The 17522-nt window shown below is 57.4% G+C and overlaps 7 protein-coding genes across 7 annotated transcripts; 2 read left to right on the top strand and 5 right to left on the bottom strand.

The window, feature by feature from the left end:
- Positions 1-32: 32 nt before the first annotated feature.
- B0H64DRAFT_380230 (uracil-DNA glycosylase-like protein) lies at positions 33-1638 on the bottom strand. The gene has a single exon (XM_062802718.1). It carries the CDS (start codon positions 1204-1206, stop codon positions 112-114), a length of 1095 nt encoding a protein of 364 aa, XP_062663705.1. The 5' UTR covers positions 1207-1638; the 3' UTR covers positions 33-111.
- Positions 1639-3811, top strand: B0H64DRAFT_351674 (nucleotide-diphospho-sugar transferase). Its single transcript, XM_062801469.1, has 2 exons — positions 1639-3488; positions 3542-3811. The coding sequence occupies exons 1-2, from the start codon at positions 2040-2042 to the stop codon at positions 3605-3607; spliced, it is 1515 nt and encodes a 504-aa protein (XP_062663704.1). The 5' UTR covers positions 1639-2039; the 3' UTR covers positions 3608-3811.
- On the bottom strand, positions 3812-5091 carry B0H64DRAFT_380226 (uncharacterized protein). The gene is made up of 3 exons (XM_062802717.1): positions 4747-5091; positions 4522-4682; positions 3812-4412 (listed from the first exon to the last, which is right to left on the bottom strand). Exons 1-3 carry the CDS (start codon positions 4755-4757, stop codon positions 4009-4011), a joined length of 576 nt encoding a protein of 191 aa, XP_062663703.1. The 5' UTR covers positions 4758-5091; the 3' UTR covers positions 3812-4008.
- Positions 5092-7358, bottom strand: B0H64DRAFT_428293 (uncharacterized protein). Its single transcript, XM_062805838.1, has 2 exons — positions 6564-7358; positions 5092-6473 (listed from the first exon to the last, which is right to left on the bottom strand). Exons 1-2 carry the CDS (start codon positions 7002-7004, stop codon positions 5562-5564), a joined length of 1353 nt encoding a protein of 450 aa, XP_062663702.1. The 5' UTR covers positions 7005-7358; the 3' UTR covers positions 5092-5561.
- Positions 7359-11044: 3686 nt separating this feature from the next.
- On the top strand, positions 11045-12639 carry B0H64DRAFT_8934 (glycoside hydrolase). The gene is made up of 4 exons (XM_062808936.1): positions 11045-11312; positions 11369-11600; positions 11659-12227; positions 12303-12639. Exons 1-4 carry the CDS (start codon positions 11151-11153, stop codon positions 12390-12392), a joined length of 1053 nt encoding a protein of 350 aa, XP_062663701.1. The 5' UTR covers positions 11045-11150; the 3' UTR covers positions 12393-12639.
- Positions 12640-13393, bottom strand: B0H64DRAFT_8935 (uncharacterized protein). The gene has a single exon (XM_062808937.1). It carries the CDS (start codon positions 13292-13294, stop codon positions 12887-12889), a length of 408 nt encoding a protein of 135 aa, XP_062663700.1. The 5' UTR covers positions 13295-13393; the 3' UTR covers positions 12640-12886.
- A 604-nt stretch (positions 13394-13997) lies between these two features.
- On the bottom strand, positions 13998-17513 carry B0H64DRAFT_428291 (glycosyltransferase family 90 protein; the record flags this gene model as incomplete). Its single annotated transcript, XM_062805837.1, has 6 exons — positions 17357-17513; positions 17187-17242; positions 17019-17123; positions 16802-16956; positions 14310-16742; positions 13998-14048 (listed from the first exon to the last, which is right to left on the bottom strand). The coding sequence occupies exons 1-6, from the start codon at positions 17380-17382 to the stop codon at positions 13998-14000; spliced, it is 2826 nt and encodes a 941-aa protein (XP_062663699.1). The 5' UTR covers positions 17383-17513.
- Positions 17514-17522: the final 9 nt, after the last annotated feature.

The following is a 17522-nucleotide window of genomic DNA, read 5'->3' as shown; positions in this document are numbered from 1 at the left end:
AACCGGTCTTGCGAAGGGTATCCATTCAAGGCCTTGAACCACGTTCGTATTGTGAAAACTCGCAGTACACCCACACTTCACCTCCTTTCTGGAGTCGGCTCGCAGTCCACTTCACCTCCTTTCTGGAGTCGGCTCGCAGTCCACTTCACCAACCCTTGGGGGAGTCGCAGCGGACGTGGCAGCGGCAGCACCGCCGACACCACTACCTGCAGCAGCAGCCCTGTCCACCCTCCTCTCCACCACCCAATCCCCCAACTGCTTCCAAATCTCCTCCTTCTGCTTCGCCGACAGCGTAGCCGCCAACCCGCTCGTGCTCGAAGCCACAAACAACCTCGCCCCCTTCCAATCCGGACTATACACCACCCCCTCCTCAACCTCCTCCTCCGCCTGCACCACCACCCCCTCCCCCAAAACCCCCATATTCTCCTCCGGCCCCTGCCAGCCATACCGAAACTCCGCGGGCTTAATCCCCCGCCCATGCCGCACCCGCCAAAGACTCTCCCAGATACTCTTGCCCACCACGCACACCGCCTCGGGCCGCCAGCGGCGGACCTTGGCCTCTAGAATCGCCACGCCGGCATCCATCTCGGCGCGGCTCAGTTCCGCCCCGTTGCGGCTGGGCCGCGCCACGATGTTGGTCAGGCCCAGCGAGTACAGCGCCGGCATGCGGCGGTCCTCGGTCGGGGAGCAGCGCCGCGGGGTGACCCCCGAGGAGTGGAGGAGGTGCCAGAAGCGGTTGGACGGGTGTGCGTAGGCGTGGCCCGTCCGGGCGGTTTGGATGCCGGGGTTGAGGCCGATGAAGAGGACTAGGAGGTTGGGCGCGATGGCGTCGGGGAGGAGGGGGAGGTGCGCGTAGGTGGAGGGGGGGGCGTAGGTGGCGCTTTGGCGGGCGCGTTTGGAGGGGGATTTGAAGGGGGATTTGGGTGTGGATTTGGAGGGGGGTTTAAGTGTGGTGTCGGTATCACCGTTGTCATTGGCGTTGTTGTTGTCGTCGCCAGGCGCTTTGCGCTTGGATGGACCGCGAGAGGCTCGGGCTGGTGCTGCCACTGGGGGTGTGGCGGTTTCTGCAGAAGGTGTGGCAGAGAAGCGTGGGCTCCGCCGCGGCCCGCCGGCCGCTGTGTCACCGTTGAACATGAAGGTCTCGAGCTTGAGGCGGCCCTCGAACGTTGGTGCTGGGAGGTTGTCTTCTTGGGTATTAGATGACATTGCCGTACGCTGGTTGGTTAACCGAGGGAGGTCTGGAAGTCTCAAAAGGGGCGTCCGATTTTCGAGTTGCTTTTTTGGCCAAATGAAGCACAGAGGCAGAGGCTATCAGTCCGTTGAGCGGTCAGGAGCAGCACGGGTTAAATAGGAAAAAGTCGAGGCCATCGCCATCCGAACTTTGTCCAGGGGCACATTTGCCTTGTCGTCAACGACCCCTGGACCCTTAGTGGCCAAATTGAGGCAGCAACGCGCAACTTGCAACTCGGGATTAGCGTCGAGTCACGGGTTCATCTCTTCTTGTACATATCCGGCGGGATCACCCGAATTTGAGAAGTGTCTGCCTAGAAGGTTTCTTCTTCTCAGGACAACTGCAACTTCTGCGATCCGTCCGGATCTGCAAACTGTTGTTTCTTGGTTTCGGAAAGATGCGATTTGAGGTTGCCCCAAATCCGGCACTTCAGACCGCCCCTGCCATTCCATCGAATGGGAAGCTCAGTCTGCCGCACACGGTGGATCTTGCTCTGTCTCAGCGGGGTTCAACAGTCGGAGTGGCGCATATGGCGCGGTGCTGCGGGGCATTCCTGGGCTGGAACTGGGCTGTGGTTGCTCGGGATCTGTATCGGGCGGGATCTGGGCTCCTGCGCTGTTGTCGTGCCTCGTGTTGTTGTGTTGGGCTTCAAAAGGATCCCGCCTGCTCTTGAGGACATGTTTTTGCCTTTTTTCTTCTCTTGATAAACTCTGCATCTGACCAACGCAACGCCAATTACAGACAATAGTGTTTTGCAGCGCTTTTGCATTGTTCAATTGCTGTTATCACTCCCTTGCAAGTACTCATAATGGAGAAGGTCATGCAAGCCCTGAACCTGGGGGGTAAGGATGCCCCGCAGGAACCAACACCACAAGAGCTGTCCGAGCTCAAGCAGAAGTACTCCCTCGCCGGACAGAGCCAGGTGTTTACCTTTTACGACTCCCTGTCTAGCGCGGAGAAGGCGTCACTATTTCAGCAACTGTCGCTATTCGATCCCGTTTACATCAACGAAATCGACGCCAAAGCCCGTTCCCCTCCCAAGACCGAAGATGGCGGGGTCGTCAAACCCTCTCTCGAGCCCCTGCCGGACTCGGCCCGCGCCAGCATCATGGACTCCAAGCAGGAGGACATTGACCGCTGGTACGCGCAAGGTCTCGACCTGATCGCTGCGAACAAGGTCGGCGTGGTTCTCATGGCTGGTGGTCAGGGTACACGGCTAGGCAGCTCTGCGCCCAAGGGTTGCTTCGACATCGGCCTGCCCTCCTCCAAGTCTCTATTCCAGATCCAGGCCGAACGCATCCGCAAGGTCGAACAGCTTGCTGCCAAGAAGGCTGGCACTGGCGGCAACGTTACCGTCCCTTGGTACGTCATGACCTCCGGGCCGACGCGCGGGCCTACCGAGGATTACTTCAAGAAGCACGACTACTTCGGCCTGAAGCCCGAGAACGTCATCATTTTCGAGCAGGGCGTCCTCCCCTGCATCTCGAACGAGGGCAAGATTCTTCTCGAGAGCAAGGGCAAGGTGGCCGTGGCGCCCGACGGCAACGGCGGCATCTATAACGCCCTGGTTGAGTCCAAGGTGCTGGACGACATGAAGACGAGGGGTATTGAGCACATCCACGCCTACTGCGTCGACAACTGCCTTGTCAAGGTCGCCGATCCCGTCTTCATTGGCTTTTCTGCCTCTGTGAACGTCGATATCGCTACCAAGGTCGTGCGCAAGCGCAACGCCACCGAGAGCGTTGGCCTTATCGTTTGCAAGAACGGGAAGCCTGACGTCGTCGAGTACAGCGAGATCGACCCGGAAGTTGCTGCCGAGCAGGACTCGGAGCAGCCCGGTGTGCTCAAGTTCCGCTCCGCCAACATCGTTAACCACTATTACTCCTTCCGCTTCCTCCAGACCATCCCGGAGTGGGCCAAGACGCTGCCGCACCACGTCGCCCGCAAGAAGATCCCCTATGCCGACCTCGAGACCGGCGAGACGGTCAAGCCCACCAAGCCCAACGGCATCAAGCTGGAGCAGTTTGTCTTTGACGTCTTCCCCATGCTGGAGATGAGCAAGTTCGCCTGCATGGAGGTCCGCCGCGAGGACGAGTTCAGCCCGCTCAAGAATGCCCGCGGCACCGGCGAGGACGACCCCGACACCAGCAAGTACGACATCATGGCCCAGGGCAGGCGCTGGTTGGAGGCCAAGGGCATCGCTATTGTCAGCGAAGACCCCAAGGCCGGGGTCGAAGTGAGCCCGCTGATGAGCTACGTAAGTCACTTTGCACGATTCTTGATATTTCACCGTGCTAACTCTCGCGTTAGGGTGGCGAGGGTCTTGAGAGCGTTGCCAAGACCATCACAGCCCCTGCCGTCTTGGAGCTGGAATAGGGACGCCGGCGAGGTGGGCGTGTTTGGATTAGCACTCCCTTCATAATCCAAGATCCAAGAAGGGGACGAGGATGCGTGTGATTAAAAAAGACTCCTTTGGCATCATATGGCCCGCTCCTTAGAGTCTGAACGCGATGTAGACGTAATGATCCCATTGACACAGCGACTGGTTCGGAATCAATTCAGGATTACACCTTCTAAAAGGCGTTTCTCAACTCTAAGCCATGAGCAATGGCATCCATGAGTCTATTGAACGGAAATCAACGGTACTCGCCGGCTAGACGTAAACGCCGTTTTCGCCCCAAACCTCGATCTATCAAAATCAAGTCTAGAAAATCCCAGCTCCCTGACCTGTCTCTAACAACCCCCCCAACCAGCCAACCCAGCCGAGCACTCCCCCATTAAACAGCCCGCTTCTCCTTCCCCACCTCCTCCACCTCCTCCACCTCCCTCTTCGCATCCCCCGAGCTGTTGAGGAAGCTCAGGTAGCAGTTCCACCCGATGCTGATGACATTGACAAACAGCAGCCGGTGCTGCAGCGGCACCAGCTTGAAGTTGACCATCTGCACGAACGGCCAGATCATCCAGTTGGTCAGCAGCGCCTCCGAGTAGCTGCGCTGCAGCTTCTCGGCCGGCGACGTCCCCTCCAGCACCGCCATGCTGCTCAGGAAGACACCGATGAAGGTCGGCGCGAACACCCCCTGGTCCACCGCCACCCGCGCGAGCATGGTCGTGTTGGCCGAGCCCATGTTGACGCGCGCCGAGAGGAACTTGAACCAGGTTGCGGCTGCGGGGCCGAAGACCACTGTGGTGTTGGGCGTTAGTTTGGGTTTGGGTTTGGGTTGCGTTTTTGAGTGAGGAAAAGAGGGTGGGTGTAAGCCAGCTAAAAAAATAAAATAAAAAATAAAACATACCTCCGCCGTAGAGCGCCATGCGACCTGTGCGGGCGAGGTCATGCTTCTCAACGCCCTTCTTGTCGACCAGCTGCTGCGCTGTGATGTCGCCCACCGCGAACAGCACCGAGGTGGTGATCGCCTGTGTGAGGAGCGGGCGAGCCGCGAGACGTGCTTGGTACCTAAAGTGGGCGAGTGGGTTAGTTTCTTGGTTAGGTATTTTGGAAATCGGGGGTCTTTGCTCACCAGCGTAGCATCTTGTGTGGGTTGTAAGTGTGAATGGGAACCGGGAGAATAGTTCCTGGTGTTTAACTACCGGAAAGTTGACGGGTGAAGTATAATTCGGGTTGGGTTGGTTGGGATGTGCAGCGATTGCAAATTTACAAGTTAGGTGCTCATAAACAGTTTTAAAGTTTCACAGGAACCTTCACCTCGGGTTTGTTGTACAAAATCAGTTGATTGGATGACAGGTACAGATGAGTTTCACTTCCTCTGGAGTTCAGTTGAAATCCCTCGACAACAATCAGCACACTCAGGCACCCAAGGGCTTTCCTTGATCGACGTTGGCTCATTTCGTGGTCCAATTCCATCGCAGCAGGGTTGGATGTTCACGAGACCTGCTGAAAATTCGGGCCCCAAGCCCAAAACCGTAACTCCGACAGGGTGGTTTCAGGGGATCCGGGTCTCGGCTTGCCTGGCGGTGTGGCGCTCTCTGACGTGGGGGTTCCTCTTTTGAGATTTCTGTGAAACAACCACAGAGATAGAGGCCACTTCCAGTATTCGATAAGCACACCAAGTACAAGGTACATACACAACATGCCTCCATGACCCTCAGTCAGATGCAGACCAACTCCCACACGGAGAAATAGTTAGTGCTTTGTGGATCTTCATACCTCCAGAGTGTGTTCCTCACCCCCGATTTGCCTCATTAGCATACATCATGAATTGTTCTGCCTGCCCTGCCTCTGTGTTCCTAAGTCCGGTCTCATCAAGGGACTTCAACCACACCCAAACTCCGTGCCTCAACCACCACTTCAAACTACCCATCCCCTAGCGCTCTCTCATGGGCCCGATAGTAGGTGCTCGATTGCGCCTTGGACACTGCCGCCGCTGCGACGAAGCGCCGCCACGTTGCTGTCAAAGTCGAAGAAGCCCATGTCGTTCAACTGGCGCAGCTGCTCGGCATAGCGCTCCTCCGGGGGCCGATTGTCGACCGGCGCCGGTGCCGCAGCAGCCGCGCCCGGTGCGCCCAATCCCCACATCTGGGCCAATTGCTGCATGGCTTCGGGCGAGATAGGCGGGAGCCCAAACGGATTGTTGGCGTTCGCACCCGGGGCGCCGGCGCCGGCGCCGGCACCGCCACCGCCACCGCCACCGCCACCGCCACCGAAGAGAGCGTTGAAAGGGTTGGCCGCCTGGGCAGGGTTGCCGGGTTGGCCCGCTGGCGCACCACGATTCTCGGGCGAAGCGGCGGGCTGGGCGGGAGCTGCAGGGGCTTGCCCGGTCGCGCCCATGCCGGCGAGACCGCCGGGTCCCATCATGCCAAGGAAGGGGGCAAAGGGGTTCGCGGCACCCGGAGCGAACGGGTTCGCAGCGCCTCCGCCACCGCCGAAAAGAGCCCGGAGATGCTCGTCACCAGCGGCGTTACCCGCTCCTGCGGGCGCCCCAGTCCCCGCCGCACCAGCCGGTGTGTTATCCGTAGCCCCGGGAGCCGGGAAAGAAGCGTCCCCTCCGCCATGTAGTGCCCTACGCATCCTCGCCGCCATACGAATAGCTTCCGGGTTCGTCATCATGTCCCGGAAGGCCGGGGACTGGAGCATCTCACGGGCGTTGGGCAGGTTGGCTAGCTGCGGGTTCGAGCGGATCATGTAATCGACGAAGTTGGGGTTGTTGAGGGCTTCGTTCATGGTTTGCGCAACCATCGGGTTTGATAGCATTTCGGCTATTTGGTCCTCGCTGGGCGGCGCGCCCATCTACAAATACGAGTTAGCGACTTGCAATCACTGAAGCCATTTACACGCCAAGCAAGACGGCCGGAAAGAGAGGAAGAGAGGGAATCTTACCCCACCATCCGCACCAAACATGTCGGCGCTCGGTAAGTTGATATGGCCAGCGAACCGGGCACCCGTAAGACCTGCAAGGGGGTCGCCGGCGATGGAACCGGCGGCCATGTTTTGGGGTACTGCAGCGGGAGTCGGTGTCGAAGCCGAAGCACTCGTGGCGGCGGGGGGTGCGTTGCTGCGAGCGCTCTTGACCATGTGGATAGTGTTCATATTCTTGATTTTGTACACACTCAAAGCATCAGAGTCCTTCATGATGCGCCCGGAGTAGATCAGCCGCTGTCGGTCGGCGGGGATATCCTCAAAATCGCTGCCGGCCAGCTTGGACTTGAGCTCGAGAACGGAGGCCGATTCCTCCATGGTGATGGTGTGTGTCTTGTCATTGGAACTCTTCACCTTGAAGGTGATTTGGGCGTCGCTGCCCGCCTCGGCGCTGTCTGCCATCGCTGCGCAGCAGGGAGCGGGATGAGTGACGTGATTGGGGAGCGAGGGGTGGCGCGGCGATGATCGTGTTCCGTCTGGACTTCGGACTGGTCGAGAGAGCGACGCAGAAAATAAATGTCGCGGAGTGATTATGCTTCCTTGCGACGTTCCGGTATTAGTGTCTGTTTTGGACACAACAAGTCTTTGATTGACGAGGCTTGATCTCGGAGGGTATGATGGAACGTTGATGATGGGCGTGGAATTGCCAAGCCAAAGAGAGACGACCGCAGCAGCTGGACACGCTGGAGTGCGGGAAGGCGGGCGCTCGGTGGCCAGGCAGCGGGGAGGAGATTAGATAAGACGAGGATTTGGCTCGGCGCCTTGCATGTGTCATGTCAGGTTAAGAAACCTCGACGAGTCACGCCCAATTTCAATTTAAATAAAGCAGAGTTCCTCGCCCAATACTCCTTGATCTTGATACTTTTCTACCACCGCTTCCGCGGCGAATATTTACCGCGGGCTCGAACCAAGCAAAGGGCGGTCCATACCTGTAAGATATGCCTTACCCACGGTACATATCTGTAAATACACTCACCACGAACCCATGTCTGTACATACCGTATGTATGTACAGAAGGTTCAGTTTAGTGTAGTACGAAGTACAGCATGCGTTTTGAGCACGTAATAACTACCTTACAATGACGGTCTGCTTAAAATCCAATCAGCGTAGTTTCGTGCAACGGGAAAGGAACTCGAAGCTGACCTGACGGACATAGTGCTGTAGCTCGCTCTCGAAAAAGGAACGAACCTGGGTGCTTAGTTGGTACTGCCAACCGTCCATGGCTCCCCAAAGTTCCGTACCATGGTTACACCGTTACACACATCAGTGGGCTAATTATTACGGCCCGGCCCACACCACCGGTCCGTGATCCGAGCGGAGGACGACGGAAAGAAATTCGCCGGCGTAGTGCTCCATGAAAATGGACCTGCCGTGAAACCACCGATCGGCGCCACGGCGATGCTTTACTAAGAACCGGTTCTCGGTCCCGACGAGCGAACTGCCAATAATGGGAACGCCAACCACCTGCTCGAATGCTCGATCCTTCGGACGCTGGAGGGGTCGACCGCAGCGCTGTTGGAGCCAAGGCCGTGTGTGATACTTGGAACTTATCGAGCCACAAACGACAACTGCCATTCGTCAATCATCGCTTGTTCTTTCCTGCGTTTTCGGAGCGCCGGTGTGGGAGTACGAACGTGAAGCAGAAAGAGGCGATCAACAACGAGAACCCCGGCGGACAACCACCAAACAATTCCGCCGGGAAACGGCAACGGCCCGAGGTTTTGGGAGGGGGGGTAAGGTTCCTTTGAACAAGCCAGGTCCTTGGGCTTTCAAATGCCCAACGTCCGGTTTGTGAATTCTTCGCTACTACCCGCGGGGACGAACTCCTCTGAGTCACCACAACGGTCTGGTCTCAGGCAAGCCGCCCTGGCAGGTACCAGAATCAAGGCACTCTCACTTACTATGCTTTTCTGAGACAAATTTTCGTCGACAGTGTGCCATCACCGGCCACGTGGGGAGCCGAGACAGGATGTCGAGGAGCCATGTCTTCCGCGCCGGACACTCGTAGGGCGAGCGGGACAGCAGATCGACGACGCAAGGTGTGCGCAGTGGTATCTGGTTGCCCTGCGCTGGCATTGGGCCATGGCCGGGCTGGCCACATGCATGGAAAATGTTGCGCCTTGCAATCGCGGATCGAGCAGCCTCACCGGGCCGGACAACGGGTCGGTGCCCAGCGGCCCCGAAACGGGCCTGATGCGTGAACATCATCACCATCCTTGTTACCCAGCCTTACTGAAATTTTGGGTTAGAAAGCGTCGCGACACGAGCACAGAACCGGCTGGCGATTGGGGATAGCGCTGAGGGGAGCGTGTGTGTGTTGAGTTAGCAGAGAGAGTTCATGATACCTCACCGCTCCCGTCGAAATCTCGAAGCTCTCTTCGTGGGTAGGCACGACGATTAAGCCGATCTCCAAATGCCCGCCGCGGGGCATTGGGGGGTCCTCCCGCCCTATCATGCCCTCAGCACCCCTGCGTGGTCTGTGGATGACTTGCAGGGCCAAGAACTACTAGGGCTGTCGCACCAAGTTGGGCTGGGCGAAAATCTTCTTGCTGTCAGGCGGTCATCTGCCCTCCTCGAAATGCGTCCAAGCCGATTCATCGGATGCCTGGCATATCACGGTTACACAAGCCGGCAGGGGTCAATGTTCTCATTCTGTCTCCCCCCTCAGACCCCCGTTCTGGTTTTTGATTGTGGGAAACGAACGAAGCCCGCTCGACGTGGAACGAGAGAGTTGACGATAATGGCGTTGGAGGTGAGGGGCAGGAATGGGAACGGAGCGCGGGGTGATGAGGGGCAGAGGACTATTCTGGAAGCCGGCTCCCCTCCAAGCCCCGCCTGCTCTACTCGTATTTTAGGGTACGGGTGTACCTTCCCTGAGGGTGACAACTTGGCCGAACTCAGAAACAAAATTGCCATGTGGAAGCCACGATGAGGTGGCAGTTCCTGCCTTAGCTGAAGGTGATTCTGGTCTAAGTCCCTTCCTTTGGGTTCCACTGCTGCAAAGTCCGAGTCTAAGCCTGGAAACTTCATCCCAAAACTGCAATTAGCTGCGTTGGCAACAAACGACCATCCCGACAACGAGGACGCACGCACCCATTGAGCCAACCCGAACATCCCAAGACGTTGGACCCCGTCAGCCTGCGGGAAGTAACGATGATCAGGGTCTCGTCATGCCATCCGCAAAACCCAATGGCACGGCAGGTCTCTGACCGCAGATTTCTTTTTTTTTCTTTCACAGACTTGGCGAGCCGTTCAGAGCTGCCGTCCTTGCCGTGTTTGTTTATTCTTTTATTCTTGGTGGCGTGTTGGGTACTACTACCAAGCAGCGTGTCTATCTCCCTGGCATTCTCGAAGTCTTAGGGCTTTGTTTTTTTGTTTGTTTTGTTTTTTCAACCTGTCTGGTGCCCTCTCCAGTTTGTGCGCCAGATGGGGACTGCCACGCTCCTGCGGGTTCTGTAGCCCACGAGGGCAGTGCCCCGGCATTCCGGTCCGCCGTTGAGCCTCGGAATCCGGCTGCAGCCATAGAAACGACGGGGAACGCCTTGGGTGGATTCGACCAATGTTCTTCTTGGGCTCGGTGGCTCTTCGACCTCACTCACCGACATATCTCTCACGTGGCTCCATCTCGACTCGGCTGCCTCCATAGATGCCGAGAACAAGGTGCTCGAATCTGCAACGCTACGCTTAGCTGCTTGGTCCTACCCTCACCGCTGGGTTGGGGATGAAGGGCTGATTGGGCGGCAATACTGAATGAAGCACGACCGGAAGAGACACTGCGGAACGGAAATCGGCAAACCGTGACGACGTGCTTAACCGGCCCTCTCGCCGCCTCCGTGAGAGAGGGACGATCTATTTTCGCCCTCAGCCGCCTCACCACACGGTGATCGGGCACAGTAAGGTTCTCAGGAACGTGTCTCCTATGTTACCGTGCTTGCTCCCTACCGTACTATCTGCGCCTGGCCGCCGGGTCGTGAGGCAGCAGACCCATTCGTCCGCACCCCTGCTGCATACCCGTTTGAGTCTCCAACCACGCAGCAACGCATCGTCTTCCGATGGCCGTGGTTCCTCTGATCTACTCCGTCCCACTTGACGAACATCCGCCCATGCCAATTATGTCATGCGGCAGTTCGTTCTTGAGTCCTTCTGTCGACCCCTGTGTTGTTTCTGGCATTGACGCCCGCTTCCGACTCCACAGGCTTGGGTAGACCGCTGGCGGCTCACCTCCTGGCCACCTCGCACAAGTGTCCGTCCCTGGCCAAGTATAAAAACGCAAGTTTTGTGATACTTGCCGTCTCCTATCGTGTCCCTTGCTGCCCGACCAGCACCTCGAACACATCAGACCAGCATGCGCTGGCGCAAGCCCCTTCCCGAAAAGTGAACATACACCCCCGTTGCAAACGCCTTAAGTGAGCCGTTGACCACCTCTTCTATCTTCTCTTCTTCCTCAACTCAAACTCGCACTCAGACCCACCCGCCTGCTCCTATCCAACTCCTTCCAATACCCATTGACATCACATCACATCGATATCACAGTCAACCACAATCACCATGTCGTCTTCATCACGCAAGGCTCACTTCATGCACACCAACGCCGTGTACTGGCCCAATTACCGGGTCTACAACGGGGACACGCCGGGGCAGCTGAACTATGGCTGTATCAACCGCGTTCACTACGCCTTTGCGAATGTGACGGCGGACGGGGGTGTATTTGTAAGTGCAACCATATCTCTAACCGGCAGTGTGTGCGTTGCTAACCCTGAAACTAGCTTAGTGACGAGTGGGCCGACGCTCAAGCACCATGTGACGGTGTCCAGGGCGCCTTGGGGTCCTTTATGCACCTCAAGCAGAGATACCGCCATCTACAGGTTGTCCTCTCGATTGGGGGTGGCGACTCGGCCGAGACATTCCCCATCGTGGCCTCTAGTGCTGTCCTCAGAGACAACTTTGCTCGTTCAGCGCGAGGCCTGGTCGAAGCGTCCGGCCTCAATGGCATCGACAGTGAGTTTGATATCATCAGGTCCTCGTCTTAAGACGCCCATGTCGCTAACCGATCCAGTTGTCTGGGAGTACCCGTGCACTCCAGAGCAGGGGAGGGACTTCCTCGCGCTGGTCGCGGCGATCCGCATCCATCTTCCCGAAGACCGCTACCTGCTCACTGCCACCCTCCCAGCCGCGAAGCCGGTCCTCCAGAACATCGACCTCCGGCAAACCGCCGAGTACCTCGACACCCTCAACCTGACGGCCTACGACTTCTTCGGGCACTGGTCCCACAAGAGCGGCCACCACGCCCAGCTGTACGCGATGAGCAAGGACGAGACCTCGGGGGCGGCGGGCGTCAAGGACCTCATGTCATCTGGCGTACCGGGCAAGAAGATCCTACTCGGAATCCCGCTCTTCGGCCGCAGCTTCCTCGGCGTTGCCGGGCCGGGCCACAAGAACCGGGGCGCCGGAGGCAAGGACGGCTCCTTCGAATACAACCAGCTGCCTAGAAAGGGAACCAAGGAGCAGGTCGACAAGCGGGCCGTCGCGGCCCAGTGCGTGGGCGCCGACGGCGGCTTCGTCACGTACGACAACCCCGATACGGTCAAGATGAAGGCGACCTTTTGCAAACAAAAGGGGCTGGGAGTAAGTCGCTTGGCTTTCCTCAACAACATTCTTGGGCTTGAATTTTGACGGATGCTAACCGCGTTTGTGGCATAGGGGCTTTTCTACTGGAGCGCGCCGTCCGATGCGAAGGACTCCAAGAGGAGTCTCATCGCGACGGGCTTCAAGGCGCTACACAGCTCTTGATACGCCCTAACCATGTTCCTTTTTCTCATTTTCTTTTTCATTCCCTCGTACTCGAGCGGAAAAGGGCTTAAAATCTGTAACGATGAAATGGAGTGAACGACGAGACGAACTTACGGCACATGATGTTTGGAATAGGTTACCAAAAAGGCTTTGGGGTACGGTCTAGACGGGTATTTCTTTCCTACAATCTTTTTCTTTGGCTCGCTCCCTTACTCTTCCCTTTGTTTTCGGGCTCGAATAGATGGTGGCACAAGCAGGGGCGCATGCTACGGATAGCGGTATATCGGGATTGGCATGGGTACAGTTAGACAGGCGACAGACATTGTCACGGAATACTTAGACGTTAGGTTCTCATCGTCGGACCCGGAGGTTCCCCATGGTGCGTTCGTCCCTTTCTCCCGGGCCGGTGTCGATGACGTGTTTCCCACCCTGCATGTTCTGTGTATACAAGCCCCGGGAAACAGCAAGACGACCGGAAAACGGGTTGGTGGCGGCTACTCGAGTCGCACAGATCTGACGCCGTACGCCCAACGGGGAGGGAGGGAGGGAGTGCGGAACCAACGATACGACTGGACTGACAACGAGACGACTGGACTGACAACGAGACGACTGGACTGACAACGAGACGACTGGACTGGCAACGAGAGAGAGAGCCCTGCGACGCTGGCGTGAGATTCGGGCTCGGACCGCGGCTGTTGGCTTGTTGGCTGCTGCTGCCACCTAGTTATTCCCGGGCGTTGGGATGGCGCCGCACCCGCTGGCTGGGTGCCCAAAGAGAAAAGAAAAAACCGAGAACGGAATGGAGGCACGCGGGTCTGACGCCGCGCGCCGGGAGAGGTGTGTGACGGGCAGGGCAAGGCAAGGCAAGGCAAGGCAAGGCAAGGCAAGGCCAAAAAAAGCATGAGGTGGGATGGGCGGATATGTGGGTGGCAGTGAGTCGCGGCAGACGACCGGGTCTGAGGGTCTGCCACGTCTCTCTGTTCTGTATGTATGTATGTGCGAGTATGTATGCGGTGCGGTGCGGTGCGGTGCCGAGTGGATTAATAATAACTGACGTCTGATGGGGCTTTCGGTCGGTTTTTGGGTTCGAACAGTGTCGTCACGTCACGCCACTTTCACGATGGAGGGCGCCGGGGCTGGGAGTGAGGGCTTGGAAGGGGGTGGAAAAGGGGGGGCCGGACTTGGGGTTGGGCTGAAATGCAGTCGGACGGTTACGGTTAACGGGGGGATCGGGAGGTGGGGAATCTTCTTTTTCTTTCTCCCCTTTTACCCGTTCCCAGCTGGACGGAAGGTTTCGGTTGCCAGCCTTGTTATGCGGGGTACCCGTTGGAGTATTGAGGTGGGATTAGAAGATGGGATGGGGTTTGTGGTGTTTTGGGGTAGTAGAGGGGATGTTAAACCCGGACCTTTTAGTTGAGGTTGACCGTTAGGAAGATGAGGGAGTTGGATGTCTAGCCTGGGAGCTAGTTCGCACTCATGGCTAGGCGCTGGAAAGAACCAGAATATTCAAGTATTTTGTTCACATATTTCTGGATTTCAACTCTCTCATCAATTCACCCCCTTTACCCCTTTTCACTTCTCTCTCGACATCAACCGGGGTTAGGGTTACATCATCTCAACGCACTTGAAGACGATGACCATGGAGACATAAGTGATCTTATATCCAACTAGTTATACAGTCTAATTCGAGTCATGTATTAAAACGCCAGCGTCGAGATATCCCATGCCACACACAGAACAGAACCCAACCAACCAAACCAAACCCCCATATCTATTACCCCCACCCCCTTATACAACAAGTATATCCCCCCCCCCCTAACTCAACACAAACCCCCCCTCCTCCCTCCCCTCATCCACCACCCGCCCCCACTCCAACAGCAACCGAAACAAATACACCTCCATATCCTCCCTTCTCACCGCCTTCCCCGCCCACCTTCTCCCCTGTTCCGCAATCCACTTGGCATCCTCCGTCCGCCCCTCCATCACCACCTCCCGCCCATTCAGCATCCTCCCGCCCCGCTTATGCAGCCCAAGGAAATACGCCACCGTCCCGTGCAGGCCGTGCAGGCGCACGTCGATGGGGACGAAGTGCACCCACGGCCGCAGGCGCTCGCTGAACCACTCGCGGAAGATGGTGGCGTGCAGCGGGACGCTGCTGGAGCGGATGGTGCGGAGGAGGTGGGGGGAGGGGCCGGTGTCGGTGTCGGTGAGGAGGACGTATTTGTGCTCTAGGGGTTCGGGGGAGGGTTCGGTGGAGGGTTCGGAGGGTTGGAGGAGGAATTCGGCGGCGGCGGCGGCGGCGGCGGGGCAGGTGTTGCCGGGGTTGGTGTTGGGGTTGGTGTTGGTGGTGGCCTTGCAGGCGGTGTAGGTGGAGAAGGCGACGTCCATGGGGAGGAGGTCGTTGATGGCGGCGGTGGGGACCTGTTCGTAGGTGAAGCGGTCCTTGCTTGGGAGGAGGAGGGTGGTCTTTTCGGAGCGGGTCGGGGTGTTGAGGAGATGGACCAGGCGTTCTTGGTGGCCGCCGCGGATTAGTTCCGGGCTGGTGTGTGACCGGTCGACCCGGCCGCGCCAGAATAGCCGCTTGAACTTGTTCTCGAAGCCGCCGTCGGTCGGTGGGTCCGCGGGTTCGCTGATGCGCCGTAGTGGGATTAGGATGTCGCGGTAGCTGTCGGTTTTGGCGCGGCTGAAGACGGGGAGGAGTTCCTGGAGTGGCCGGACTTCGGGGGGTGTCATGTGGAAGCTGTGCAGGCGGAGAAGGTCGGGTTGGTGGCAGAGTGATTGGGAGAGCGGCCAGTTGGTTAGATATTGGCCCTGCGACTGCGGCCGCGCGCACGATGTACAGATGTCCCGGATATCCCAGTGTGTCCCGGCCCGTCCTTTGGTCCCCGGCGGGCAGGTGAGGGCTGTCATCTGCCGTAGTGCCCGCACCGGGGTAAAGCCTACTTCGGTTGGTGAGTTGTCGTCAGTCGTGGCACGGGCTGCGGGCATTTCCCCAAGGGAGTCCGAACTCCTAGGGAGGAGCTTGCTAACACGCTTTCGGTTGGCTGTGTTGATGAACCTTTGCACGTCATCCCATGGCGCAAGGACTCGCGGCCGCTCGTTGAGGTTGATGGCCAGTTCCATGTTAGGGAGGTGTTTTACAAAGTCCTTGACCAGGTCTACTAGATCGTCTACCACGGGCTTGTACGGGCTTGATGGGGGGAGGTTATGCCGAGCCTCGCCGCCTTGGATCTGGAGGAGCGCCATGTCAGGCTCGGCGGCGGCACGCTGGATGCCCTCTTTGATTTTCGATGGCGGCATGCCCCAAAATGGGAGGATATCCTCCTCCATCTGCTGGAAGTCGTCGAGAATGACGGAGTGGCGATCCTTGGCAAAATCATACCAGATGTCAAACTTCTGGGGCGGGTCTCTCCCGTTATGGCGCTCTTTGTATTCTTGGACAGCGACGGGTAGTGAGTTGCTAACGGTGGCGTGAACCATCCACCGGTCTGCCTCGGTCCGAGCGTCGTAGATGGTCCTGATGAGCGGATGCTTGTCGGTGATTTGGAGAGCCTTGATAGGTGTGTAGATCGTCGCTATGATGGTGATGATGAAGAGGAGGAAGACAAAGAATGCTCGGTGTATGAAGATAACGGACCGGATGTTGTTGAGGTAAACAAAAAACGAGAAGCCCAAGCAGATGAGCGTCAGGGCAAAGTAGATAGTGCCAGGCGAGATGTTCTCCCACGTCCCCGTCAAGGCCGTCTTCTGGATTGCTTGCATAATCCCAAAGAGAAAGGCGAGGATGCCCGCTAACGATGAGGGGCTTCCTTCGCCGGCGAGAAGGCTGGCCGATACGACGAATGTGGAGAAGGCGAGGCCGTCGACCACAACGTCGAACACGTAGAGAGAGTCGAGACCTCGAAACTGGTAGCTCATAGGCATAACCGGGACAAAGAGGCGGAAGGTCCGGTATAGTAGGCCAGCGCCGAGGGCTGCGACTAGGATAATTCCGCTGAGAGTGCGGAGCCGACTCTTGGTCGTTCTCGCCCAGGCAAGAATACGCCACATGATGATGGCGATAGAGGCGTCGAGGAATAGACCGGCCCACTGTAAGAGGACGACGAGGGCGCTTCGGTCTTGGTTTGAGCAGAAGAAGGTCGACCTGGGGTCGAGTGACGAGACGAGGTATGTACCGAGAGTGAGCATCAAGACGGAAATGAACAAGGGTCCCCTGGACGAGTAGAACCAAGCACCGAATGCCTCGAAGATGGTCAACCCCATATCGTCCTCCTCTTCATCGTCGCCATCGCCGGATCGTGCCCTGCGGCTCCGGAGCTCGTATAGGAGGATTAACAGAGGCAAAAAGGCCTGATTAACGAAGTTAGTAACTGGGCAGTCCACGGTGGCCCGACGTGACCCCAACGCACCTCGAGTCCCGGTTTTGAGCATTGGAGGTCTAGAGATACACGGTGGAAGATCTCTAGCCGTAGGATAATGCAGAGAACCAGCGCAGGCAAGAAATATCTCCGCGGTTTATTGGGAAGGTTGGCGCGCTTCACTTTGAGCGGTGCTCGCTCATCGTCTAGCAGCAAGGTAAGTGAGTGACGAGTTATCGGGAGTTAGTTTGTAAGGGTTGATACATACCAAACCTTCCATTTGTTCCCGGGAGCCATACGGAACAGAAGCTGGCGGCATATGATGACAATGCTGCGATGGAAAGGACGAGTAGAGATGAGAGCCTCGGTTGTTCTGTTGGCCCCTTTTGGTCAGAAAAAAGAGTATGTGAATGAGTTGGCAGGGCCGTTGACGGACCTATGATCTGGTGGTCTTCTAGACTATATGCAAGCCATAAAAATGATGTGACGGTGCTGAGTGAGAGTAGAATCGATGAGTTAGCGGTGAGTCGATACCTAACCTAGTCTCACAATTTCAAGTGTGAACTCAGGTAGGTAGTTATTTGGGTAAATTCAGGGGTTTCTCACCACAGCGCCGTCAACTGATTGGCCATAGTCACCCCTGAACGCCGAGAGTTGCCATCAACTCAGTAAATGTGCATCTATGGACTCGGGAATGGTTTTTGGTGATATGGCGTTTGGAGGTTTGTATGTTCAGGAGGTCAGATAAGGCATGCAATTATGTGATGTTTGA

This window comes from Chaetomium fimeti (assembly GCF_033439085.1).
Source record: "Chaetomium fimeti strain CBS 168.71 chromosome Unknown B0H64scaffold_1, whole genome shotgun sequence".
Lineage (NCBI taxonomy): Eukaryota > Fungi > Ascomycota > Sordariomycetes > Sordariales > Chaetomiaceae > Chaetomium > Chaetomium fimeti.
Note: the sequence above shows the minus strand (reverse complement) of the source record. Positions and strands in the feature narration are given on the sequence as shown.

Excerpts from the sequence above, each read along its gene's own strand:
- B0H64DRAFT_8935 (XM_062808937.1), bottom strand. The coding sequence starts at position 13,294 with ATGCTTTTTTTGGCCTTGCCTTGCCTTGCCTTGCCTTGCCTTGCCTTG.
- B0H64DRAFT_351674 (XM_062801469.1), top strand. The coding sequence starts at position 2,040 with ATGGAGAAGGTCATGCAAGCCCTGAACCTGGGGGGTAAGGATGCCCCG. Across the intron at positions 3,489-3,541 it reads TGAGCCCGCTGATGAGCTAC|GGTGGCGAGGGTCTTGAGAG; the intron begins GTAAGTCACTTT and ends CTCTCGCGTTAG.
- B0H64DRAFT_428293 (XM_062805838.1), bottom strand. The coding sequence starts at position 7,004 with ATGGCAGACAGCGCCGAGGCGGGCAGCGACGCCCAAATCACCTTCAAG. Across the intron at positions 6,474-6,563 it reads TGTTTGGTGCGGATGGTGGG|ATGGGCGCGCCGCCCAGCGA; the intron begins GTAAGATTCCCT and ends TCGTATTTGTAG.
- B0H64DRAFT_8934 (XM_062808936.1), top strand. The coding sequence starts at position 11,151 with ATGTCGTCTTCATCACGCAAGGCTCACTTCATGCACACCAACGCCGTG. Across the intron at positions 11,313-11,368 it reads CGGCGGACGGGGGTGTATTT|CTTAGTGACGAGTGGGCCGA; the intron begins GTAAGTGCAACC and ends CCCTGAAACTAG. Across the intron at positions 11,601-11,658 it reads CGGCCTCAATGGCATCGACA|TTGTCTGGGAGTACCCGTGC; the intron begins GTGAGTTTGATA and ends TAACCGATCCAG.
- B0H64DRAFT_380230 (XM_062802718.1), bottom strand. The coding sequence starts at position 1,206 with ATGTCATCTAATACCCAAGAAGACAACCTCCCAGCACCAACGTTCGAG.
- B0H64DRAFT_380226 (XM_062802717.1), bottom strand. Across the intron at positions 4,413-4,521 it reads CATGGCGCTCTACGGCGGAG|TGGTCTTCGGCCCCGCAGCC; the intron begins GTATGTTTTATT and ends CCAACACCACAG.